This window comes from Pelobates fuscus, chromosome 6 (genome assembly GCF_036172605.1).
Source record: "Pelobates fuscus isolate aPelFus1 chromosome 6, aPelFus1.pri, whole genome shotgun sequence".
NCBI lineage: Eukaryota > Metazoa > Chordata > Amphibia > Anura > Pelobatidae > Pelobates > Pelobates fuscus.
This window is the reverse complement of record NC_086322.1, coordinates 292782439-292809380: the sequence shown is the minus strand read 5'-3', so window position 1 is coordinate 292809380 and position 26942 is coordinate 292782439. Positions and strand designations below refer to the sequence as shown.

At 42.3% G+C, this 26942-nt stretch overlaps 1 protein-coding gene across 1 annotated transcript; it reads right to left on the bottom strand.

Annotated features, from left to right (window-relative positions):
* Positions 1-387: 387 nt before the first annotated feature.
* Positions 388-17854, bottom strand: LOC134566204 (immunoglobulin gamma-1 heavy chain-like). The gene is made up of 7 exons (XM_063425912.1): positions 17765-17854; positions 16310-16651; positions 14307-14627; positions 7746-7871; positions 5259-5612; positions 3711-4019; positions 388-704 (listed from the first exon to the last, which is right to left on the bottom strand). The coding sequence occupies exons 1-7, from the start codon at positions 17805-17807 to the stop codon at positions 388-390; spliced, it is 1812 nt and encodes a 603-aa protein (XP_063281982.1). The 5' UTR covers positions 17808-17854.
* Positions 17855-26942: the final 9088 nt, after the last annotated feature.

Sequence of the window (26942 nt, the reverse complement as noted above, 5' to 3'; positions counted from 1 at the left end):
TCGAGTATAAGTCGAGTTGGGGTTTTTCAGCACAATAAATTTGCTGAAAAACTTGACTTATACTCGAGTATATACGGTACTTACCCATGTTCTGGGTGTTTTATTTCAATTTTCAGACCATACATATTTGTTAAATAAATATAGAGGATAAGTAAGCAAAATATTAACTGTATTTGACAACAACAAACATTTCTTCTTAAATAAAAATTTCAGGTGATTTTACAAAATCTATGAAATGATAATTTAGGATACGTTTTGACTATCCATGCATCGAAAATGTAAAATAAAATGAAAAAAGGTTAAGGAAGTTTTTTTTTATATATATAACATTTTATTTCAATTCATATATTTACAATGTTACCTCAAAACTTATCGTAAATCTGTACATCAACGTATATTCAGTATGTAGGCTCTCTCTTCAAATTCCCTGAGAGCAACATGTTGGACCCTGCATGTAAAGACACTATCATTGTCCTCAATTTGAGGGACGATATTTAAAAAACTCCACATTGAATGGAGTCCTTTCGCACTGGCGACGCAGGGTGAGTTTGAAATGCCAGTGTTTAGCTTATTGTTATTTTTGAACCATTCCACTATTAAATCAGTAGGAGAAAAGTTACTAATCTGGCATCTGAGTTGAAGATCTTCCCCCGCGGTGGGATTTTGAGGGTCGGCTGTAATCCAGTTAACGATGGGAGGTGTTCCTAAAAATAAAGAAATGGAAGTCAAAGAAATATAACAGGAGAAGACATCACGATCTCAGAAGATAGACATTGGATTACATATGCAGCGAGTTACGTTCTAGAATATATGTGGCTTTAACCCCTTAAGGACCAAACTTCTGGAATAAAAGGGAATCATGACATGTCACACATGTCATGTGTCCTTAAGGGGTTTAAACACAATGTGGCCGAAAAGGTCCTGTTTGTGTTGGAACGTTCACACCAAGCGGTCAGAAGATAAGTGATACAATTATATGTATTTGAGCTATGGGTATGAATTCAGTTCATGTGTCCAGTAAGAGAGAAGATCTATAGATGGGCCGGTGAACTATATTAGCAGTTAGCGGAGCTGCTTAGAGTAGACAGACCCTTATTACTGGCCCTGTTTAGATATATATCCAATATAGCGCTAGTAATTTCCCGCATGGATTACTGTAACCCTCTCCTGACTGGCCTCCCCAAAAGCCATATTGCCCCGCTACAGTCTGTAATGAATGCTGCAGCTAGACTGATTTTCCTCTCCAGTCGGTCCTCTCACACCTCACCCCTCTGCCAGTCCTTACATTGGCTCCCTGTATCCTATAGGAGTCAATTCAAAGTGCTAACCCATACATTCAAAGCACTGAACAATTCCAGCCCCTCTTATATCTCTTCACAGATCCAGAGGTATGCCCCTCCTCGTACCCTCCGCTCTGCCCGCGACCACCTCCTGACCGCTGCTCGCACCCGTACGGCCAACTCGCGCTTGCAGGACCTCTCACGGGCAGCTCCTCTCCTATGGAATAACTTGCCTAGTGCCATCAGACTCTCCCCTAGTCTTCAATCATTTAAGAAGGGCCTTAAAACCCATCTCTTCAGGAAAGCGTATGGCCTCCCAGAGTAATCTCTCCCTTACATACCTGTCTCTTGCTCTCCTATGGGACAGTGCTTTGCTCTCTCCTCCAGCTCTGCTTCACTCCTACTTGATATCTCCTATCCTAATGTCTCTAATACCCCACCTCCTATAGACTGTAAGCTCATTTGAGCAGGGTCCTCTTCAGCCTATTGTTCTTGTAAGTTTTCTTGTAATTGTCCTATTTATTGTTACATCCCCCCTCTCAAAATATTGTAAAGCGCTACGGAATCTGTTGGCGCTATATAAATGGCAATAATAATAATAATAATAATAATATATTGATAAATTATGTGCTTCTGGTTCCCAGTACACTCCAGTGCCCTCTGCTTTCTCCCTGCAGAGCTTTGCTCTGTATATTTCTCCCTGCAGAGCTTTGCTCTGTATATTTCTCCCTGCAGAGCTCTGCTCTGTATATGTCTCCCTGCAGAGTCTTATGCTTGACCCAGTTCCCCCACTGCCGAAAGGCTTCAACCTTAGGCTTCCTCCATGCAAAGCCTTCTGGGGCCTACTTTTCCCTGTAGAATGTCCATTCTGGAGCTTCCCTCATTACTCATGCAGTATCTTGCTCACACTTGCGCAACTTTAGCCCTGGCTCCACCTAAATTCCAGTGATCAATATGGCTGCCTGTGCTTCACAAATAACAGGCTTTTGTCTCTCATCTCCCTGGTGGAATAACGTAAGGCGAACCACACCGCATGCGAACTCAATATGCTACTGCAGGATATAGTGCTGGCTTAAATTTTTATACAGTGAAATTCTGAGGCATCTGCTCATCATGCAAATAGTATACTAGTATAAAAATGTTACGTTTTCCTTACTGGCCCATAGCTCCCCCACAGACCTTACTCATCATAGCACAATGGATCATTGTCACTGCGGAGAGACATCTATTGGGTAGAATCGTATATTTATGGTGGGCATGGCTGGGCGTGTAATCTGGTTGCCTATTGCCATTTCATAGATGACCTGTTCTGAATTTGGAGGGGATTCAAGGAGGACCTTTTGTCTCTTCAATGAGCACCTCAATTCGAATTCCTGTGGGATTAAGCCAACTGTGGACTATAGTGACACTAATGTTACTTTTTTTTTAGATTAGAATATTTATATTTAGACAGTTGTATCCACACCAACACCTTTTTAAGAAGGTAGATGTTAATAGTTTTATCCTTTTTTGTTACTATAGTCCAGGGGTAGGCAACCTTCGACACTCCAGATGTTTTAGACTACATCTCCCATAATGCCCTTACAGCCAAAATGCTGGCAAAGCATCAAGGGAGATGTAGTCCACAACATCTGGGGTGCCAAAGGCTGCCTACCCCCTGCTATAGTCCATAGTAGAGCAGTATCCCCAAGGGTCAATTAATGAGGAGAAACTGTTCGAAGTCAGCTATATATGAGAAAAAAAAGCAAAGATTTTAGGAATGAATTTTTAGAAAAACGTTACTCTGATATTTTAGAAAAAGCCTATGAAGTGGTGTATAAGTTTAATAGAGGGGACCTTTTAAAAGAAAGTGACAACGTAATTTGAAGATATATCCACAGGGTAAAGTATAGAAGATTGATGGACAACTTGTCATATTACCAATATCATTTATGTTTTAACTTGCCCGTGTAAATTTAAATGCCTGGGAAACACGACGAGACAAGTACGTACCCGTATTGAAGATTATATTAGGAACATCATGATAGGTTTTTATAGAACACCTGTTAGCTTTACATTTTTTTAAAGGAATATAATGGTGATCCCAACAAATTAGATTTTGATAAGAGGTTGTTACAGCAAGAGATGAGGTGGATATTTAAATTAAAAACACTCCCCCAAAGAGGATTAAATGGGGAGTTTGATATTTGCCCAGTTTTTTATAGGAATAAAGATAATTACAATATTTTGCATTTTTTCCACCCCCCCCCCCCTTTTTTTTTTTTAATCTATGTTTTTATTGAGGAAAAGAATAGGCATGGTTTACAATAGTCGTGACATATATCACATATATCTGCAGGCATTGAAATCCTCAAATCCTCAGTCAGACCGGTCAAAAACAATTCTGTGTGTTTGTACAAATAAATAGAGAGATGTAAAACCTTCACTCACCCTTCAAGTTGATTTCATAGGACAATTCTTCAATCTTCCCCAAACTGATGTGGTTTATCCGACAAGTGTATGTGAGCCCATCGTCATTCTCCCTTAGTAAATGTTCCATCTGACTCCAGACGGTGTAATAGTCATTTTCAGAAGGAAAAGGTCCAAACTGAGTAACGTTGGTCACCATCTGCCCGTTCTTCAGCCACGTTAAGGTAATTTCTTTCGGGTAAAACTTTTCTACAATACAACTGAGTTTCAGGACTTCGCCTAGTTGAGGAATCTGTGGCCACTTTGTGATGTAACTTTTTTGAGGTCTCGCTGTGAGAGAGATGAATGGAAGTCAGAAAAGTGAAACACATTTGCCCTAACTATTCATTTTTATTAAAAGGTAAATTAACCTGCTCGTGGAAGTTATATATTATTTGTTTTCCTATTTCCGGGGACCCCAGTTTATATTGTTAATGAAGATTTTCTTTTTTTTTTTTCTTTAACCCCTTTCTCCGACCAAAGACGGAAATTTTACTTCAAGCTTGTCCTTGCGTTAAGGACCCTTGATAAAAAATTTCTGTCATTTACTAAAGTTAACACCAGATTGCTGCGATTGCGGTGATCGCGGGGTTAAGGCTCCTTCGGTCTGCCTCGGTATTCAAGGCAGACCAGGAGCACCCGATCGCACTGTCCCTGCAGCAGTGATCGCTCGGACAGGCTGCACATTTTCTGCAGGGACTTCTGATCTGCCTCCCTGTGCTTTCGCGTTCTGTGTGAAGTGCAGGGAGACGGATCAGCAGTGATCTTCTCCCTGCAAAAAATAAATAAAGTTACAGTTAAATCCCGCCCTCCCTTTCCCCTGCTAAAATTAACCCCTTCCATGTCGAATGATCATTGACTACAGTGATCAATTGGCAGGGACTACATTTTACTGTCATCTGATTTTTTTTTTTGACCTTTTTTTTTTTTAACCTTTTTTTAACCCCCAGGGGCTAAATTTATTTTATTAATTAATTTTAATATTTTAAAATTATATATTTAGCTAGCTGGGGTGGGTGGAAGTTAGTGGGGAATTGGGAAAATTGGTGTTAGGCTAGCTACGGGCTAATGTAAAAAAAAAAAAAAAAAAAAGGTTTAAAAAGTAAAAAACAAAGTTTAAAAAAAGTTTTAATAACTATTAAAAAAGTTTAAAAAATCCCACCCCCCTTTACCCAATCCGAATAAAAATGAACCCCTTCCCTGTCAGTTGAAACCCCCAATGAATAAATGCATGTATATTTTCGGGCCTCGTCAGTGACGTATAGCTCATAACCCTGTAGGCCCCGTGAGCGAGGGGTCCACGTCTGGAGTACCCTTTAAACTATAGGAGATTAAAAAAAATGTGCAAGAGAGTATGTCAAAATATTAATATATTTTTCATAACATGAAATCATTTAAAAAAATCTATCCCAAAATAATCATTTGAGAAGCTTATTCATGTTAAATTGAGGTCTTAATTAGATTTTGATGTCGCTCGTGTCATTTTTTTTTATACTCTTAAATTGTGCACAATCCCAAAGGAACACTTACCTATAACATTTATTTTTTTCTCTTTTCGGATTGATGCCTGTAAGGCTTTGTGTTTGACCTCACAACCAACCATGGTCCCATCGTCAGCCAAAGTGGGGACGTAAGACAACTGGGAAGTTACATTATAGGTGCTTCCGTGTTTGGTCACAGCTTGGCCAGCCTGACTGATGAGATCCTGAGATAGAAGGGACTCCTCTGGAGAATCTCTGCCTGTTGAGTCGTGATTTCGATTTAGAAGGTACCACCGAATGCTTATGATTTTGGGTCGGAATCCATTTATGTTGCATATCACATTCATGGCCTCATTTGCAGGAACAAAATCTGGCAGGATTACATCTGAGACTAGTGGTGGAGCTGAAATTAAAATAAATCAATACATTTTAAAAATACAAAATCTTAAAGGGACACTCTGCTGCCCAATTACATTTTTTTATTAATTTAAAAAAAAAACACTGTTTAGTTAATATAGACCCAATGGAAACATGCAAACATTTAAAATGCATTTTTACACTTGGATACATATAAAATCAACTTGCAATCTCTAGTCTGCAGTCCTTGCAAGTCCTCCCCTTCTAATCCCGCCCAGACTTTATGTGGCTGTCCAATCACAGACTTCCAAATGCAGCTCAATGATAAGTCTTTGCAAGACAGGTGCTCCGGGCAATAGCTGCCTCTTGAGTTAAGTACCAGTGAGCTTTACAAAGCAGGAAGTAACAGGACCTGCTGTCTGATTGATAGCCAGGGGGGTGTGACAAGATTAATTTCTAAAAGTGCCAATTTATATTGAAATATGCACTTTTTGTAAAATAAAAAAAAGAAGAGCAGGCTGGAAAAAGTCATTATTTATTTAAAAATCCCATGATGCTTAATATTATGTTTACGTTTCCCACTAAATTTAACACATATGTATTTGTGTGATCTAATAAATAAATGTAGAATTCTGTACAGTTATATTAACATTTATTGTGGAACGGAGTACCTGTTAGCGCTATATAAATAATATATACATACACTGTATACCTACTGCTCCTCCCTCTGCTGTAATGTAACCTGTAAAGTGCTGAGTACACCTGTTAGCGCTATATAAATAAAATATACATACACTGTATATCTACTGCACTTACTGTACCTCCCTCTACTGTAATGTAACCTGTAAAGTGCTGAGTACACCTGTTAGCGCTATATAAATAAAATATACATACACTGTATACCTACTGCACTTACTGTACCTCCCTCTGCTGTAATGTAACCTGTAAAGTGCTGAGTACACCTGTTAGCGCTATATAAATAAAATATACATACACTGTATACCTACTGTACCTCACTCTACTGTAATGTAACCTGTAAAGTGCTGAGTACACCTGTTAGCACTATATAAATAAAATATACATACACTGTATACCTACTGCACTTACTGTACCTCCCTCTACTGTAATGTAACCTGTAAAGTGCTGAGTACACCTGTTAGCGCTATATAAATAAAAAATACATACACTGTATACCTACTGTACCTCACTCTACTGTAATGTAACCTGTAAAGTGCTGAGTACACCTGTTAGTGCTATATAAATAAAATATACATACACTGTATACCTACTGTACCTCACTCTACTGTAATGTAACCTGTAAAGTGCTGAGTACACCTGTTAGCACTATATAAATAAAATATACATACACTGTATACCTACTGCACTTACTGTACCTCCCTCTACTGTAATGTAACCTGTAAAGTGCTGAGTACACCTGTTAGCGCTATATAAATAAAATATACATACACTGTATATCTACTGCACTTACTGTACCTCCCTCTACTGTAATGTAACCTGTAAAGTGCTGAGTACGCCTGTTAGCACTATATAAATATAATATACATACACTGTATACCTACTGCACTTACTGTACCTCCCTCTACTGTAATGTAACCTGTAAAGTGCTGAGTACGCCTGTTAGTGCTACATAAATAAAATATACATACACTGTATACCTACTGCACTTACTGTAATGTAACCTGTAAAGTGCTGAGTACACCTGTTAGCGCTATATAAATATAATATACATACACTGTATACCTACTGCACTTACTGTACCTCCCTCTACTGTAATGTAACCTGTAAAGTGCTGAGTACACCTGTTAGCACTATATAAATAAAATATACATACACTGTATATCTACTGCACTTACTGTACCTCCCTCTACTGTAATGTAACCTGTAAAGTGCTGAGTACACCTGTTAGCGCTATATAAATAAAATATACATACACTGTATACCTACTACACTTACTGTACCTCCCTCTACTGTAATGTAACCTGTAAAGTGCTGAGTACACCTGTTAGCGCTATATAAATAAAATATACATACACTGCATATCTACTGCACTTACTGTACCTCCCTCTACTGTAATATAATAGAAGTGTGTTGTTTAAAGGTAATATATGAGTGGGACTCACATTAAAAATAATGCTGTAATAGAATATTTGGAAAATACCTTTTGCAAACTGCTTTTGGTACATGATGCCGACCCCCAGGAAGATGACTAGTGTAATTAAAATGGCACTTACAACTCCCACAATGAATTCCGTGTCCCTCTGAATCATCTCTGGAACTACAAACAATTCAAGTTAGAAGGAACAGATTGTAATTTCTTTTTATTATAATTTGTAACTAATCTGATTCTTTCCAATTCTTTTTATTTAAATTTTCACAATTTTAGACAGAAACATCATATATAATAATCATAAATAACAATTAAAAAATAAGGGGGTAACAGAATTAAGGAAAAAAGGGAAAAAATAAAAGGGAAAAGCAGGTTGATATGAAATAAAACAAACATACATGACATTGACATATCAATTTTGTCATTTAAAGAAAAAAAAATATATATATTTTTTTTACCAAATTCACTTGCAATGATTTTTATATAAAAATAAGCAACATTTACAATTTACAAATCATTATTACAACTTTCGTATTTTGACCATGTACCATGAACATAAATATTTTTTTATATTATAATAATTGACCTTAAAAAATGGTCCATATTTAACTATTATGCCTCTCTCATTTTCTTTTCCCAAGAATCCCATACTTGACCTAATTGTGCATTAATTGCAGACGATTGTCTCATGACCATTTTATAGCTCCTATTTTTTATGACTAGAGAAAGTTTTTTTTACTTAGAGCAGTTGAATATTTCCAATATCTCGATATAACCGAGGTTGCTGCTATCAATATATGAGTGATGACAATCGTTTCGGGCCAACTAAACACTGTAAGAATTACCTTAAATAACCCCAATCTAGGAGAGAGAATCATTGTAGTAGCTACAATCCTACCTTCTGTATGACATTTTAAAGTGGTTCTCAAGATGATTAGACATTGAGTCATTCCCTAAAGGGCGTTTATTTGGTGTATTGAAAAGTTACTGTATTTCAACGTGTGACAGACCACCTGGTCACTTAGGACTTGTACATGGCTCCTAACTATCACCTCCTCCTAAAAGAACAATGATCACCCAAATATTCAACCTCCAGACCATGCCTCTCAGCTGGAGCATCCTATCCAGCAGTCCTAGAGACATCAAAACCCCGGAGGAGACTCGCAGAGGCAAGGCGAGCCTGACTGGGAGCAATCTACAAATCACCTGGGACTCGAATTGCAGAGCTGCTGTGATCCAGTAAAATTTCTTTGAGGTCGCTCTCAGTCCTGCGACCAACAAACAGGGAGCTATTTGGAGGGGTGACAGAGTAGGTGGTGAGGCATCGAAAAGTACCAAGGACTCGAGGTTGCTCAATGTACCCACGGAAAATTACAAAATTGAAAGTGAACAGGACTTTCCATTCAGCACTTTGGAACTCCGAGCTCGAGGCCCGATCAAAACTTGACATTCAGACCACTTGGGCTAGCCACGTCCAATCCAAGCGCTATTTTGGACACAATGGGCGCTCCGTAGATTGTTATCCAGGGATTGCCCTGGCTTGGAGATGCGGGCACGGAAACCCTGTTTATTATGTCTAACTGTTATTAGGTGCCGAGGTGTCTGGCGGCTAATAAAATCTTCTGGTCAGGTACAGACACCTAGGCAGCAGGTATTGTGCAATGACCATTGTTCGCCTGGTGACCCCCATTTGGGGACCCAGGTATAAAAGCATGCCATTGACTCCAATAAAACAGTTCTTTTTCACACTTCACTAAGTCTCGGCTAGTGTTTGGGTGTGAAAGCTATACTGGCTACCAGCACTTGGGCTATAATCACTAAGGGGGGGAAAGGGAGTTCTTGGCAGACAATCGCGTCCCCTGCGAGTAGACCCCCACACAAAGTGAATTTCAAATTGAAGACCAGAGTGGCTGAAATTAAAGCACAATCCACTTCAGCTATTTTGACCTTAAATTTTAAATTTATCTTGAATTCTCACTTTAGTGAATAACCCTGATAAATGCTGGTAACATATGATAAAATATTAAGCCTTCCCATAGGAAAGCATTTATTCAGTGATTTCCTATTGGGAATACTGAATGTGTGTACGTTGCTTGCCGCGCACGTGTATTAGGTTCAACCTCGCGATGATGTCAGAGGAGGCAGAGATGGAGCCAGCACCAAGGTCCCTCGTCGCTGGAATGTGGTGTTTAAAGGTTTTTAACCCTTTAATTGCCGTGAGGGGGTGGGGCGTGCAGGGCCATAATAGACTATAGTGTTAGAGTTACATCTTACTTAGAGTTACTATAGTGTTTTTACATTGGGAAATCTCTATGAAATTTCCCTCATCAGTTTCCTTGCTTCCATTGCCCAGCCCTCTCTCTCCTGCCACTGATTGGTTCTTCCACCCACCACTTTTACCGGATTATTTCCACACGACGGGCATGTTAACCATCAGTCCCTCCTCCTACTCTGACATGCTCTTATTGCTCTTGTGTGTCTTAACCCCTTCCTCATTAATAGTAAGCTCGTTCAAGCAGGGCCTTCTTAACCTCTTCTCTCTGTTAATACTCCGTATACAGGGCTCGAGTCCTGCAGGAACGCGTAGGAACGGCGTTCCTGCACTTTTTTTACAAGAACTGCCGCCCCCAAATGCCCCCCCATGTACCCCTGTCATGGGGGGCCCCAAAAGGTTGCCTGATGGCCACCTGATGGACCCCATCCAGGCGGGCGCCTGTCTACATATTAGACGCGGCGAGGGAGCTGTGTTCTCTCTGCTCCCTCTCAAGAGAGAACACAGCTTCCTCGCCACATCTGATATGGAGACAGGCGCCCGCCCCACTGGACCCCAGGGACAGGTCCACGCCAGCTCTCCAGGTAGGAAAAAAAAATAATAATTTATGAGTGTATGTGTGTGTCTGTGAGTGTGTGTGTGTCTGTGTGTGTATCTGTGTATGTATGTGTGCACGCGTATATATATATATATATATATATATATATATATATATATATATATATATATATATATATATATATATATACACACACACACACAAGTGTATATTATTTTTTGGGTGGAGTGGGGGTGAATCTTGGGTGAGTTCCCACACTTTATTCCCCAGGACTTGACCCCTGTCCATATATGTTAATTACTTGGGGTCAAATATCTCCATTCTTAATTAAACTTAAAGTAAAGCACCTTTGTGATCCAAAAAAAACGTAAACAAAACCTGGCATTTGCGCTACATGTCTGTCCAACCGTAATGCACCTCTTTCATATTAAATGCACCCACACTTATTATATATCATTTTATTCAGGGGAAACAGGGCTTTCGTTTAACATCAAATATTTAGGTATGGAACATAATTTAATATGAAAAAAATATAAAAAAATGGGAGAAAATAAGAATTTTTTAAATTGTTTTAGTTCTACGTGACATTCTAACTGTGAATGTCATAATACTGTTTGCTTTTACTGCAATACAATACACATATTTGTATTCAGCGATGTCTCACGTGTAAAACAGTACCCCCTATGTACAGGTTTTATGGTGTTTTGGGAAGTTACAGGGTCAAATATAGCATGTTACATATTTCAGTTTTTTCACATTGAAATTCGCCAGATTGGTTACGTTGCCTTTGAGACCATATGGTAGCCCAGAAATAAGAATTACCCCCATGATGGCATACCATTTGCAAAAGTAGACAACCCAAGGTATTGCAAATGGAGTATGTCCAGCCTTTTTTAGTAGCCACTTGGTCACAAACACTGGCCAAAGTTAGTGTTAAAGTTAGTTTGAAAATGCAAAAAACTAATTTGAACGCAAATTTTGGCCAGTGTTTGTGACTAAGTGGCTAATAAAAAAAAAACAAAACAAAAAAAAAACATACCCTATTTGCAATACCCTGGGTTGTCTACTATTGCAAATGGTATGCCATCATGGGGATAATTTTCATTCCTGGGCTACCATACGGTCTCAAAGGCAACCTGGCGAATTTTAATGTGAAAAAACTGAAACGCAAACCTTATATTTGACTCTGTAACTTTTGAAAACACCATAAAACCTGTACATGAGGGGTACTTTTATACTCAGGAGACTTCGCTGAACACAAATATTAGTGTTTCAAAACAGTAAAACGTATCACAACAATTATATCGTCAGTGTAAGTGCCATTTGTGTGTGAAAAATGCAAAAAATGTCACTGTCACTGACGATATCGTCGTGGTAATAAATTTTACTGTTTTGAAACACTAATATTTGTGTTCAGCGAAGTCTTCCGAGTAAAACAGTACCCCCCATGTACAGGTTTTATGGTGTCTTGGAAAGTTACAGGGTTAAATATAGTGCTAGCAAATTAAATTCCCTATAGTTTCAGCATGGGTTGTCAGGCAGGTCCTGCTAATTGTAATTAATAAAATGACCTAATTATGTAAAATTATTACATAAATATATGCGTAGAATTGTTATATATATAGGTGTGTATATATATATGTGTGCATATATATGTATATACTTTTTTTATTATTTTTATTTATATATAGGTATATATTTAGTGATATATACGTATATACTTATGTATATAGATATATATATTATTTCGTTCTACATGTATTTTGATATCTATATATATATTAATTTTAAAATACAGTTAGAACGAAATTACGCATGTTTATATATTTTTTATCTATTTATTTTGTATTATTTTTTAATTTTATTTTTTAACGTATTTATATATTTATTTATTTTTATTATAATATAAATATATATATATATAATAAAAATTATATATATATTTAATCAATATCATTGTACGTGTATTTTGATATTAATATATATATAATTATGTATATATTAATATTAAAATACATGTAGACAGTGTATGTATATTTATGTGTATATGTGTGTATATATATATACAATAAATATATATATGATCTAAGTATATATAATCTTATTTTTACACTGTTTTAACGGATTTTATTTGAATTTCAGACAGCAGGGGGAGTACCTGTCATTACTCGCAAGGACCTCGCGATCACATGGCCCTGGGGGGCCGAAGAGGACGGAGGGGGACTCCCTGGGCTCCCAGGTAAGTCCCCCATACCGCGATCGCCGGCGTGGGATCGCAGGCGACCGGGTAAGTACATAAGATCGCAGGACGTTCTATGCCGCCCTGCGGATTTTAGAGCCATCTAAATAAGGACGGCATAGAACGTCCTGCGGTCTTAAGGGGTTAATTTAGTGAATAACCCTGTTTGTCTCCACCTGCTGGTAAAGTTGAGAAAGCCCGGTGGTTTTGGACTTTCTATACTCTGTTCACTCACAACTTTTTTTTTTTTTTTTAACATGCTTGGACCAATGCAGCATATGAGGACTGCTGTTCCAGTATTTTGCCATATGTATCTTCTTTTTTTACTTTTCTTCCTGATGTATTTTAGGGATTGCCTATGAGTGTGGATCAACAAACTAATCCTGTGTAAAATAATTTGATTATTGGAAGGATTCCAGCACCGAGAAGGTAACCCTGTTATTGCACCTATTGAACTGCTATAGTATAATGAAAACCAGTATATCCATGCTTATTTAAAGGGACACTATAGTCACCAAAACAACTTTAGCTTAATGAAGCAGTTTTGGTGTATAGAACATGCCCCTGCAACCTCACTGCTCAATCCTCTGCCATTTAGGAGTTAAATCCCTTTGTTTATGAACCCTAGTCACGCCTCCCTGCATGTGACTTGCACAGCCTTCCATAAACACTTCCTGTAAAGAGAGCCCTATTTAGGCTTTCTTTGTTGCAAGTTCAGTTTAATTAAGATTTTCTTATCCCCTGCTATGTTAATAGCTTGCTAGACCCTGCAAGAGCCTCCTGTATGTGATTAAAGTTCAATTTAGAGATTGAGATACAATTATTTAAGGTAAATTACATCTGTTTGAAAGTGAAACCAGTTTATTTTTCATGCAGGCTCTGTCAATCATAGCCAGGGGAGGTGTGGCTAGGGCTGCATAAACAGAAACAAAGTGATTTAACTCCTAAATGACAGTGAATTGAGCAGTGAAATTTCAGGGGAACGATCTATACACTAAAACTGCTTTATTTAGCTAAAGTTGTTTAGGTGACTATAGTGTTCCTTTAATTTTGGAGTTGCAGCTACATGGTTTTTGTGAGTGAGGGATTTTCTTCACTAACTTTTATGCCTTTTTCCAACTAACATTTAATAAAGTCTTTGTCTCCACCTGCTGGTAACACATAATATTACAAAATCTATTATCTTTGGTTTGGGTCTATGTAGGGCAATGGTTTCATATTCGAAGTGTCAGAGATTGGGGAGACTGTGCCAATACCTTATTGTAGACCTGGGGTGCCCAAAAGGTAGATCCCCATATATTGGTGAACTACAAGTCCCATGACGCTTTGCATGCCTTTAGGAGGAAAAAAGCATCATGGATATTTTAGTTTTAAAACATCTGGGGGATCTACCTTTTGGGCACCCCTGTTATAGGCATTTGCATTTTTGATGATGAATATGATGTACCCAAGCAGCCTCGTGAGGACTAAATTATGGGTCCTGAACCAGGGGGGCTATAAATTACAGTATTACAATATATAATGGGTGCTACAGGTACTTACTTGCAAAGAGTACAGTGGTATTTCTTCTGAGTGGCCTCAGAAGAGACTCGTGTTTGACCTCACAGATGTAGACACTCCCAGCGTCTTCCTCACTGAAGATCATCGATATCTGACTGCTGACATTGAATGTACCATTATCAATGAGTGAGGGAAGCCCGGTGCAGATTTTCGTGGTCAGTGGCACCTCTTCGCCACGTGCTTTTAAAAGCCAGATTATCTCAATGTCTTGTGGGTAAAACTGACTGGCTTCGCAAAAAAATGTTTTAGTCTCTCCATGAGAAAGTTGCGGATTCACTGGCGCCAATGCCACGGAAGGTTGAGCTGTGAGGGAAAGTAGACTTCATTTAGACAGCCACCGCGACTAACGTGGTACTGGATACAATACAAAGACTCAATGTCAGTCTTTGTATTGAGGCAAAAGGGGCAAATTGCCAGCCAGGACGGATGGATAAATGGACGGATGGACAGATAGATGCTCAACCTTAGATGGTCTACCTTCGTATCAATATTTTCGAATTAATGGGTTGGGATTTAGGGTTTAATGGTCTGTTTTGAAAATTGCCTTAAATAAACCAGGGTTGCATATAATTATAGTCATCTGTCCTAACCAGTTGGAGCATCTGAAAGGGCCGGTATGGAAACAGTTAATATTTCACATAATCTCAGTGATAGCGAAATAGGAATGTTTCTAGATATAGCAATGTGTTTTATCCAATTTTAGAAAATCATTTTTTTTTATTTTTTTTGCATTTACATTTTTATACATCTCAATTCCTTTGAACAAGCGTTTCAAATAATCACAATCTGTTTGAAAATAAAAATCTAATGATTTGACTACATAAGTGACCGTTAAAGTCTATGCGAATATTTTTTTTTTTTTTTTTAAGACAGATCATTTTGAAACGTTTATCCAAAAGAATTAAATAAGGGCTTAATGGGTTAGCCTATTCACATTTGGTTCATATTGGCTTAAGGCAAGTTAAAATAATTGATGAAGAGTTTATCAATTATTGTTACGTTTTAGTTTCATGAATAAATATTGTGACACAAAGTTTCAGTAATTCTTTGCCTTTAATTAAAAATAGTTAAACTGGGGGGCACACAAGTCCTCTAAATACTCTGAAAAGTGGTGGTTACTTCCCCAATAATTATTGTTTCTAGTTGCTTATGCTTAAAGAGACACTATAAGCACCAAAACAACATTAGCTTAATGCAATGGATTAGGTGTATAGATCATCCCTGCAGTCTCACTGCTCAATTCTCTGCCATTTAGGAGTTAAATCACTTTGTTAATGCAGCTCTAGTCACACCTCCCTGCATGTGACTTGCACAGCCTTCCACACACTTCCTGTAAAGAGAGATCTAATGTTTAAACTTCCTTTACTGCACAGTCTGTTTAAATAATAATGTATTATGTCCTGCTCTGTTAAGAGCCTGCAGGAGCCACCTGTGTGTAATTAACATTCAATTAACAGAGCAGGAGAGAAAATCTTCTAAAGTAAACACACTGTGCTATCACATCTGTTCGAAAATGAAACCATTTTTTTATGCAGGGTATGTGTGTCACAGCCAGGGGAGGTGTGGCTGGGGCTGCATGCACATCAAAAAAAGTGATTTAACTCCTAAATGCCAGAAAATTGAGCAGTGAGACTACAGGGGTATAACTGTCAAAAATTACCTACTAAGCCCTTAGTGAATACTTTTCTAACAACTTACTTCTTATCCCTACTTTTACCCTTTGTGTCACTTTACCCCACTCCCTCTAGCATGTAAGCTCATTGAGCAGGGCCCTCAACCCCTCTGTTCCTGTAGGTCCAGTTGCCTGGTTACAATTACATGTCTGTTACTCCACCCATTGTACAGCGCTATGGAATCTGATGGCGCTATATAAATAATAACATAATAATAAAATAATAATAATAACCTATACACTAAAACTGCTTCATTAAGCTAAAGTTGTTTTGGTGCTGAGAGTATCCCTTTTAAGACTGATGATAATTTACCTGCCACTTTCAGTCGGACAGTGGAGCTACCAACGTCAGGGGTGATTAAGATGGTGCACTGATAGTCTCCCTCATCCTCCAGGGTGACGTCCTGCAGGTGTATCGATGCATTGCCTTCCTCAATCCGCATCAAATCCAATGTGATTCTGTCCTTGTGATATTGTTCTGTTTTTCCGTCAAACAAGTAAATAGTTTTAATCTGACTTCTTCTGTCTACTGTCCATTTCACGGCTATGTCTTCCAGTTTGACGGATCCAGCGTTTATAAAATGACAGTCAAGTAAAACGTCTTTTCCCAACATGCTCGTAGTTTCCGGTGTGTTTGTTTTAACCTCCATTAAATCTGAACATGAGTATATAAGGAAAAAAAAAAACATAAAAAATAAAATCACGACACATACACTTAACAAAAACGTTTGTTTTTGCCCCCATTTTTGGGGAACAGCTTAAGGCACACCTGTGCAATAATCATGCTGTCTAATCAGCATCTTGATATGCCACATCTGTGAGGTGGATGGATTATCTCGGCAAAGGAGAAGTGCTCACTAACACAGATTTAGGGAGATTTGTGAACAATATTTGAGAGAAATAGGCCTTTTGTGTACATAGAAAAAGTCTTAGATCTTTGAGTTCAGCTCATGAAAAATGGGGGCAAAAACAAAAGTGTTGCGTTTATAATTTTGTTCAGTGTATATTCCCATCTTTAGTTCATAGAATATCATAAATGTGTATTTTGCAAATAACTTCAGAGCAGAATAAAGAGAATTTGATCCATGCATTGTACTAAGTAGAAGATAGAAGTATCCATTAGATTTGTACACAAACCCTTTTCACTTGCGACGAATGAATCAAATTCTTGTTAATCTGGGCCTGAACGAATAAGTCCAACACGTAATTCCCTGGACAAATAGATTGGTTTTGGCGCTGATTAACAGGAATTAGATTCTCTTGTTGGAGGCGAAAAGGAGTTGTGCATGTCCAATGTCCATTGTGAGATGCACTGATTTGTCCCAGAAGGGAAGGGTGTGTGGCTGTCACTGAAAAGGTTTCTTCATGCAGAGTATATCAACAATGTACAATAAACAAACACTAGCTCAAACAATACAGCAATCATACTTCCCAAGAGTCCTGGTTTAGCAGACAAAGTCCCTAGTTTGTGCCCAAACCACTCTCAAAATCATTTACTAATATTCTAAGAAAATCCAAATGAACTTAAAATGTATTTTAAATTTTAGACTAACAGCAAACATTTACAAATCAGCTCATTTTTAAATTAGATTATTTAGACCTGTAATTTACCATTCAGTAAATTATGACTATTCAAACATTAGAGAGCACACTGCCTGGGTTTAAGGTAAGATCGGGTCACCAATACATAAGGTCCATTAAAAGCCAATTATATGAATGGATTTTTAAGTATATAAATAAAGTAGTATTTGGATAAATGTACGAATACCTGTAAAGGGAAGGAAGATCCATAGCCATATGAAGAATTTCATAATTCTGGAGTACTCCCGTCATGTGTGCTTGCTGGGCTAGAGTCGTACTCAAACCGTGGACTTTGACAGCTGTGACCACACCTTACACTGCACAGGGATCAGCTGGAGACACTTAAAGGATCACTATAGTGTCAGAAAAACAAACTCGTTTTCCTGGCACTATATAGTCCTTAGGTCCCCCCCACCCTCAGGATCCCCCTCCCGCTGGGCTGAAGGGGTTAGAACCCCCTTCAGCCACTTACCTTTATCCAGCGCTGGGCTCCCTCGGCGCTGGTGACCTCTCCTCCCCCTCCGTCAGCTCCCGAGTGGAGCCGAATGAGCATTCGCGGCCAGAGCCGTGCGCGCATTAAAAACGCCCATAGGAAAGCATTTCTCAATACTTTCCTATGGACGTTCTACATCAGTGATGGCGAACCTTTTTGAGCCCGAGTGCCCAAACCGCAATACATGCCAACTTTTTTTTCCTTCAAGTGCCAACACGGCAATTGCGTGTGTGTGTGTGGGGGGGGTGCGTGTGTGTGTGGGGGTGCTGTGTGTGGGGGGGGTTCTGTGTGGGTGTGTGGGGGGTGCTGTGTAAGTGTGTGGGGGGGTGCTGTGTGTGTGTGTGGGGGGGTGCTGTGTGTGTGTGTGGGGGGTGCTCTGTGTGTGGGGGGGGTGCTGTGTGTGTGTGTGTGTGTGTATGAGGGGTGCTGTGTAAGTGTGTGGGGGGTGCTGTGTAAGTGTGTGGGGGGTGCTGTGTGTGTGGGGGGGGGTGCTGTGTGTGTGTGTGTGGGTGTTGTGTGTGTGTATGAGGGGTGCTGTGTAAGTGTGTGGGGGGTGCTGTGTGTGTGTGTGGGGAGGTTCTGTGTGTGTGTGTGTGTGTGGGTGCTGTGTGTGTGGGGGGGTGCTGTGTGTGTGTTTGGGGGTACTGTGTGTGTGTGTGTGTGTGGGTGCTGTGTGTGTGTGGGGGGGTGCTCTGTGTGTGTGTGTGGGGGGGTGCTCTGTGTGTGTGTGTGGGGGGGTGCTGTGTGTGTGTGGGGGGTGCTGTGTGTGTGGGGGGTGCTGTGGGGGGTGCTGTGTGTGTGTATGAGGGGTAATGTGTGTGTGAGAGGGGTGCTGTGTGGGGGTAGGGGTGCTGTGTGGGGGGTAGGGGTGCTGTGTGGGGGGTAGGGGTGCTGTGGGGGGTAGGGGTGCTGTGTGTGTGTGGGGGGGGTGCTGTGTGTGTGTGTGTGGGTGTTGTGTGTGTGTATGAGGGGTGCTGTGTAAGTGTGTGGGGGGTGCTGTGTGTGTGTGTGGGGGAGGTGCTGTGTGTGTGTGGGGGAGGTGCTGTGTGTGTGTGGGGGAGGTGCTGTGTGTGTGTGTGGGGGGGTGCTGTGTGTGTGTGTGGGGGGGTGCTGTGTGTGTGTGTGTGGGGGTGCTGTGTGTGTGTGTGTGCTGTGTGTGTGTGTGTGTGTGTGTGGGTGCTGTGTGTGTGGGGGGGGGGTGCTCTGTGTGTGTGTGTGTGCTCTGTGTGTGTGTGTGGGGGGTGCTGTGTGTGTGTGGGGGGGTGCTGTGTGTGTGTGGGGGTGCTGTGTATGTGAGAGGGGTGCTGTATGTGTGTGTGTATGAGGGGTAATGCGTGTGTGAGAGGGATGCTGTGTGGGGGTAGGGGTGCTGTGTGGGGGTAGGGGTGCTGTGTGGGGGTAGGGGTGCTGTGTGGGGGTAGGGGTGCTGTGTGGGGGTAGGGGTGCTGTGGGGGGTAGGGGTACTGCTGGGGGGGTAGGGGTACTGCTGGGGGGTAGGGGTACTGAAGGGGGGGTTGGGGTACTGTGTGGGGGGTAGGGGTACTGCTGGGGGAGTAGGGATACTTCTGGGGGGATAGGGGTGCTGGGGGAAGGGCTACTGGGGGTAGGGGTACTGTTGTGGGGGTGGTAGGGGTACTGCTGTGGGGGGAAGGGGTACTGCTGTGGGGGGAAGGGGTACTGCTGGGGGTGGTAGGGGTACTGCTGGGGGGGGGGTGTCAGTATCCCTCTCCCTCCTCCTAACCCCCTCCTTCTTAACTTTAATGGGGGTGGTAGGGGCACTGCTGGGGGGATAGGGGTGCTGGGGGATAGGGGTACTGTTGTGGGGGTGGTAGGGGTACTGTTGTGGGGGGGGAAGGGGTACTGCTGGGGGTGGTAGGGGTACTGCTGGGGGTGGTAGGGGTACTTCTGGGGGGGTAGGGGTAATGCTGGGGGGAAGGGGTGGTAGGGGTACTGCTGGGAGGATAGGGGTGGTAGGGGTACTGCTGGGGGGATAGGGGTGCTTGGGGGAGTAGGGGTGTGGGTGCTGGGTGTCAGTATCCCCCCCTCCCTCCTTCTTACCTTTAATTAAGTAGGGGGGGGGGCGCGGCACAGCCATCCCTGGTGGTCCGGTGGTGGAAAGCACTGCAGGCTGAGGGATCTGTGAATCAGCTCCCCTGTCGTCCCGCGCGATGCTGTGTGGAGCATTGCCATGGTAACGCTCGGCAACGCTCCACACAGCATCGCGCGGGAGGACAGGGAAGCTGCATCACAGATCCCTCCCCCTGCCTCCCGACCCGGAAGCAGAGTAGGCGCCTGCCGTTTCGGGCAGGCAGGTGCCTACTCTGCATTAATGGCAGACCTATGGCCGCGTGCCAACAGAAAGGGCCCGGCGTGCCACCTGTGGCACGTGTGCCATAGGTTCGCCATCACTGTTCTACATGCTCAATGCGATTTTCGCATTGAGTGTTGGGGAAGCGTCTCTAGCGGCTGTCAGGAAGACAGCCATTAGAGGCTGGATTAACCCTGCAATGTAAACATAGTAGTTTCTCTAAAACTGCTATGTTTACATGTGAAGGGTTAAAATCTGGGGGACCTGGCACCCAGACCACTTCATTGAGCTGAAGTGGTCTGGGTGACAATCGTGTCCCTTTAATAAACTAGTATACTGTATTGGGTCCATTTCATTCCACCGAATAATTGTGAAATCAATAGCAGATGTAAAAAAATCCTTTAGATTCAGGCTCGGCTAAAGTCGCAACACAATTTATTTTAATCTGAATTTTGCAATTTTTCGTTCAGTTCTCTACACTTTGCAAATCAGTAAATAAAGCCTTTATATTCAGGAGGACGTTGAAACTCTAGTATCTGAGGGACATGCAGTTAGGGCTGATATATCCACCATGTTTTATGGAAATATATACTATCCTCATATTAATTGCACACCCCGTGTCAGAACCCAAAAATGGGTCCCTGTGTCATTTTAGTGGGTCTTCATTGGTAAAAAACAGACATCATATTCGATAGGCCCTGGAAACCCATAACAAATTATTTGCTGTAATCGCAATGCTTTCCACAACGCAATAATGACCCTAAGGGGGTTTTCTTCTTTAAAAATGGTAGTTCATTGAAATGCAAATGGGACAATTTATTTAGGCTAAAGGGCCATGTTCACCTTCACTGTTCTTGCATGTTCAACACATTTTCTTGGAATTAAATGTTTGCCTTGTCTATTTATTGTACAGCGCTGCGGAATATGTTGGTGCTATATAAAATTGTAAACTAGCCAAGCTCTGACTAGTGTGACACAGCGATGCAATGGGACTTGGTTATTACCACTTGCAGTATCTGTTCTGTGAGCATGTGTGTGTGTGTGGCACATAGTTCTGTACTCAGGGCAGAGTGAAGTGCGTGGACACAGACAGGGTGCTGTGCTAGTGTGCGCAGTGGGTGTCACCTTTTTTTTGTAAATCTTTCTTTTATTGAGGCATATGGTTATGGTGGTACAGAATAAAGAGAGGGAGACTTGCAGGGGTTATACAGGCAAATATCGTCATAACAGGTTACAAAATCTCCTTGGATTATCAGCCTCATTTTATATTTTTTAAACAAGCTTAAAACATTGGGTTATTCAAACAGGTGGATTAAAATGTATGTCTCGGTTATCCAGCTTAATTAATGTAACGTTGATACATCGATTTACATTTTATGTAAGCACATAGGGATATCAAGCTTTATAACAATAATAGATTGGTTTAATCACGCTAAGCTTGGCAGATGTATAAGTGGTCTAGTGGACTACTAGAAATGCATCAGGATAACTGTCGTTTAACATAGCTAAGTCGGCATTCTTGCAGGGCAGATGTTGTGAGTAACATAACATAGAGCTGCGTTTTGTCGTGGGACGCGAGTTAAGGACTCTTTTAATAATGGGTTTCTGCAGGCATAAGTTTTCCATCAGGGGGCAGCAGAGCAGCAGGCTCAGGTATTGTAGTTAGAATAAGCAGAAGGATTGGGGGCTTATAATACCTAGCACAACTTTTTCAAATATACACTTTTCATAAACATTAAGGTTGTTGTTTAGACCACACAGGCTAAGGGGTTAAGGATGCTAAGCATTACTTAATAAGAGGAAACCACCAGGTCTGTTAAGAATTGTGTGACAAGCGGTAGAATGACCGAGTGGGTATAACAGTAGTATATGTATAAAACAGTATATCATAACACATGCTGCTATGCTATATCAGAGCTGTGCGTGTAAGAGGGAACAGCAAATCTTTGCCCTGACATATCAAGTGTCCCCTTGTGCTCGTACTACTCAGCCTATGCCCATGGCTCTCAGACACAGTTCAAATCCTTTTGCAGGGTAGTTGGGTTCCCTCAGTGGGTGCTTGGTCCTGGCTTGGTGTAACTGGGGTGCCTCCTGTGTCGCCATGTGGCGGTTGTCTGCAGCCCTGGGTCGCCGCGTGGTTACTCGCTTGTCCAGTGTGCCTTGCTTCGATATGTTGCAGGGCCTTTTAGTCTGCTTGGCATCCTCCTTACTGCGCTGATGCAGGTAGATGCTTGTGCCCGGGTCGGCTAGCTTCACTCCTCGCCCTCCTGCGTGTCGGGGCCTACGTGGTCGGGTGGCTGCTCCAAAGGCCCATAGTGGGATTCCATAGTGGCGCCGGCGGGTCACCGGGCGAATCCACGAGGCCACCGTCCGAGCGGCATGGTGGTAGGGCATACCCCTGGCTCGCAGCAGCATACAGAGGGTTGAGCAGAGCCGGTCAAGAGCCTCCACGGGGTGCGTGTGGGCCTGGGCGCCCGCATTCTGCTTGCATTGCTTTCGTTGGGTAGCCATCTTGGGTAAGTTCCAGCCGTTTTTTGCTACTGCCCGTTGTCCTGGCTCTCTCTGCTCGTTTTGTGGCTTTTGCCCGCTTGTCTAGCTGGGACCGGGATGACCCCCACCGGTCCAGGGGGGGGGGTTAGGGAGTCGGTATCGAGTCTTGGGGTACCTTGTGCTGTAGAGAGCGGCCGCCTCTCTCCAGCTCTTACTCCTGTAGGCCTCAGGGTACGGCCCGGTCTGTGCGCCCCAACAGGCTCCAGAGAGGTATCCCCCGATTCCCCGGTGCACCCCCGACGTGGGTAGTACACTTTGGTGGGTCTTTGGGGCTGTGTAGCCGGCGATATTGCCCTATTTTCGGGTCGCCCAGCAGGAGCTCCTTCCCCACACGTCCGTTCAGCTTGGTGGTCAGACTCCGCCCCCCCAGTGGGTGTCACCTTAAATCGCACTAGTAGTCCCCACTTATCTCATGTCTGGGGTCATCTATACAGTACAATATATCTGAGCACCTTTCAAATGCCTCACAGGATAAGAAAATTAGCAAAAATATGAGAAAACAATTAATGCTACACAGTAATTACCATTATACGCGCTCGTTAATATCCATTAGGGGCTTATTCACTAAACAGCGAATTGCAGAGAATTCAGACTAAAATAGCCGTGCTGTCTCTACACCTGAACTGGTGATTTTGTTTTCCTACACAAATAATCCATTTCAACCTAAATTTTACATTTCTGTTTTGAAGTCAGCACAGATCACTGTTTAGTGAATAAGTCCCATTACTGGTACAAATAGTTGCCATTAATTCAAACCTACTTCCTACAATAAGAAGGGCCAATTAATTCGTTTCTTCATTTATATATATTCTTAAAAAAAAGGAGGAAAATTTGAAACGCTCGGCAACGCTCCACACAGCATCGCGCGGGAGGACAGGGAAGCTGCATCACAGATCCCTCCCCCTGCCTCCCGACCCGGAAGCAGAGTAGGCGCCTGCCGTTTCGGGCAGGCAGGTGCCTACTCTGCATTAATGGCAGACCTATGGCCGCGTGCCAACAGAAAGGGCCCGGCGTGCCACCTGTGGCACGTGTGCCATAGGTTCGCCATCACTGTTCTACATGCTCAATGCGATTTTCGCATTGAGTGTTGGGGAAGCGTCTCTAGCGGCTGTCAGGAAGACAGCCATTAGAGGCTGGATTAACCCTGCAATGTAAACATAGTAGTTTCTCTAAAACTGCTATGTTTACATGTGAAGGGTTAAAATCTGGGGGACCTGGCACCCAGACCACTTCATTGAGCTGAAGTGGTCTGGGTGACAATCGTGTCCCTTTAATAAACTAGTATACTGTATTGGGTCCATTTCATTCCACCGAATAATTGTGAAATCAATAGCAGATGTAAAAAAATCCTTTAGATTCAGGCTCGGCTAAAGTCGCAACACAATTTATTTTAATCTGAATTTTGCAATTTTTCGTTCAGTTCTCTACACTTTGCAAATCAGTAAATAAAGCCTTTATATTCAGGAGGACGTTGAAACTCTAGTATCTGAGGGACATGCAGTTAGGGCTGATATATCCACCATGTTTTATGGAAATATATACTATCCTCATATTAATTGCACACCCCGTGTCAGAACCCAAAAATGGGTCCCTGTGTCATTTTAGTGGGTCTTCATTGGTAAAAAACAGACATCATATTCGATAGGCCCTGGAAACCCATAACAAATTATTTGCTGTAATCGCAATGCTTTCCACAACGCAATAATGACCCTAAGGGGGTTTTCTTCTTTAAAAATGGTAGTTCATTGAAATGCAAATGGGACAATTTATTTAGGCTAAAGGGCCATGTTCACCTTCACTGTTCTTGCATGTTCAACACATTTTCTTGGAATTAAATGTTTGCCTTGTCTATTTATTGTACAGCGCTGCGGAATATGTTGGTGCTATATAAAATTGTAAACTAGCCAAGCTCTGACTAGTGTGACACAGCGATGCAATGGGACTTGGTTATTACCACTTGCAGTATCTGTTCTGTGAGCATGTGTGTGTGTGTGGCACATAGTTCTGTACTCAGGGCAGAGTGAAGTGCGTGGACACAGACAGGGTGCTGTGCTAGTGTGCGCAGTGGGTGTCACCTTTTTTTTGTAAATCTTTCTTTTATTGAGGCATATGGTTATGGTGGTACAGAATAAAGAGAGGGAGACTTGCAGGGGTTATACAGGCAAATATCGTCATAACAGGTTACAAAATCTCCTTGGATTATCAGCCTCATTTTATATTTTTTAAACAAGCTTAAAACATTGGGTTATTCAAACAGGTGGATTAAAATGTATGTCTCGGTTATCCAGCTTAATTAATGTAACGTTGATACATCGATTTACATTTTATGTAAGCACATAGGGATATCAAGCTTTATAACAATAATAGATTGGTTTAATCACGCTAAGCTTGGCAGATGTATAAGTGGTCTAGTGGACTACTAGAAATGCATCAGGATAACTGTCGTTTAACATAGCTAAGTCGGCATTCTTGCAGGGCAGATGTTGTGAGTAACATAACATAGAGCTGCGTTTTGTCGTGGGACGCGAGTTAAGGACTCTTTTAATAATGGGTTTCTGCAGGCATAAGTTTTCCATCAGGGGGCAGCAGAGCAGCAGGCTCAGGTATTGTAGTTAGAATAAGCAGAAGGATTGGGGGCTTATAATACCTAGCACAACTTTTTCAAATATACACTTTTCATAAACATTAAGGTTGTTGTTTAGACCACACAGGCTAAGGGGTTAAGGATGCTAAGCATTACTTAATAAGAGGAAACCACCAGGTCTGTTAAGAATTGTGTGACAAGCGGTAGAATGACCGAGTGGGTATAACAGTAGTATATGTATAAAACAGTATATCATAACACATGCTGCTATGCTATATCAGAGCTGTGCGTGTAAGAGGGAACAGCAAATCTTTGCCCTGACATATCAAGTGTCCCCTTGTGCTCGTACTACTCAGCCTATGCCCATGGCTGTCAGACACAGTTCAAATCCTTTTGCAGGGTAGTTGGGTTCCCTCAGTGGGTGCTTGGTCCTGGCTTGGTGTAACTGGGGTGCCTCCTGTGTCGCCATGTGGCGGTTGTCTGCAGCCCTGGGTCGCCGCGTGGTTACTCGCTTGTCCAGTGTGCCTTGCTTCGATATGTTGCAGGGCCTTTTAGTCTGCTTGGCATCCTCCTTACTGCGCTGATGCAGGTAGATGCTTGTGCCCGGGTCGGCTAGCTTCACTCCTCGCCCTCCTGCGTGTCGGGGCCTACGTGGTCGGGTGGCTGCTCCAAAGGCCCGTAGTGGGATTCCATAGTGGCGCCGGCGGGTCACCGGGCGAATCCACGAGGCCACCGTCCGAGCGGCATGGTGGTAGGGCATACCCCTGGCTCGCAGCAGCATACAGAGGGTTGAGCAGAGCCGGTCAAGAGCCTCCACGGGGTGCGTGTGGGCCTGGGCGCCCGCATTCTGCTTGCATTGCTTTCGTTGGGTAGCCATCTTGGGTAAGTTCCAGCCGTTTTTTGCTACTGCCCGTTGTCCTGGCTCTCTCTGCTCGTTTTGTGGCTTTTGCCCGCTTGTCTAGCTGGGACCGGGATGACCCCCACCGGTCCAGGGGGGGGGGGTTAGGGAGTCGGTATCGAGTCTTGGGGTACCTTGTGCTGTAGAGAGCGGCCGCCTCTCTCCAGCTCTTACTCCTGTAGGCCTCAGGGTACGGCCCGGTCTGTGCGCCCCAACAGGCTCCAGAGAGGTATCCCCCGATTCCCCGGTGCACCCCCGACGTGGGTAGTACACTTTGGTGGGTCTTTGGGGCTGTGTAGCCGGCGATATTGCCCTATTTTCGGGTCGCCCAGCAGGAGCTCCTTCCCCACACGTCCGTTCAGCTTGGTGGTCAGACTCCGCCCCCCCAGTGGGTGTCACCTTAAATCGCACTAGTAGTCCCCACTTATCTCATGTCTGGGGTCATCTATACAGTACAATATATCTGAGCACCTTTCAAATGCCTCACAGGATAAGAAAATTAGCAAAAATATGAGAAAACAATTAATGCTAC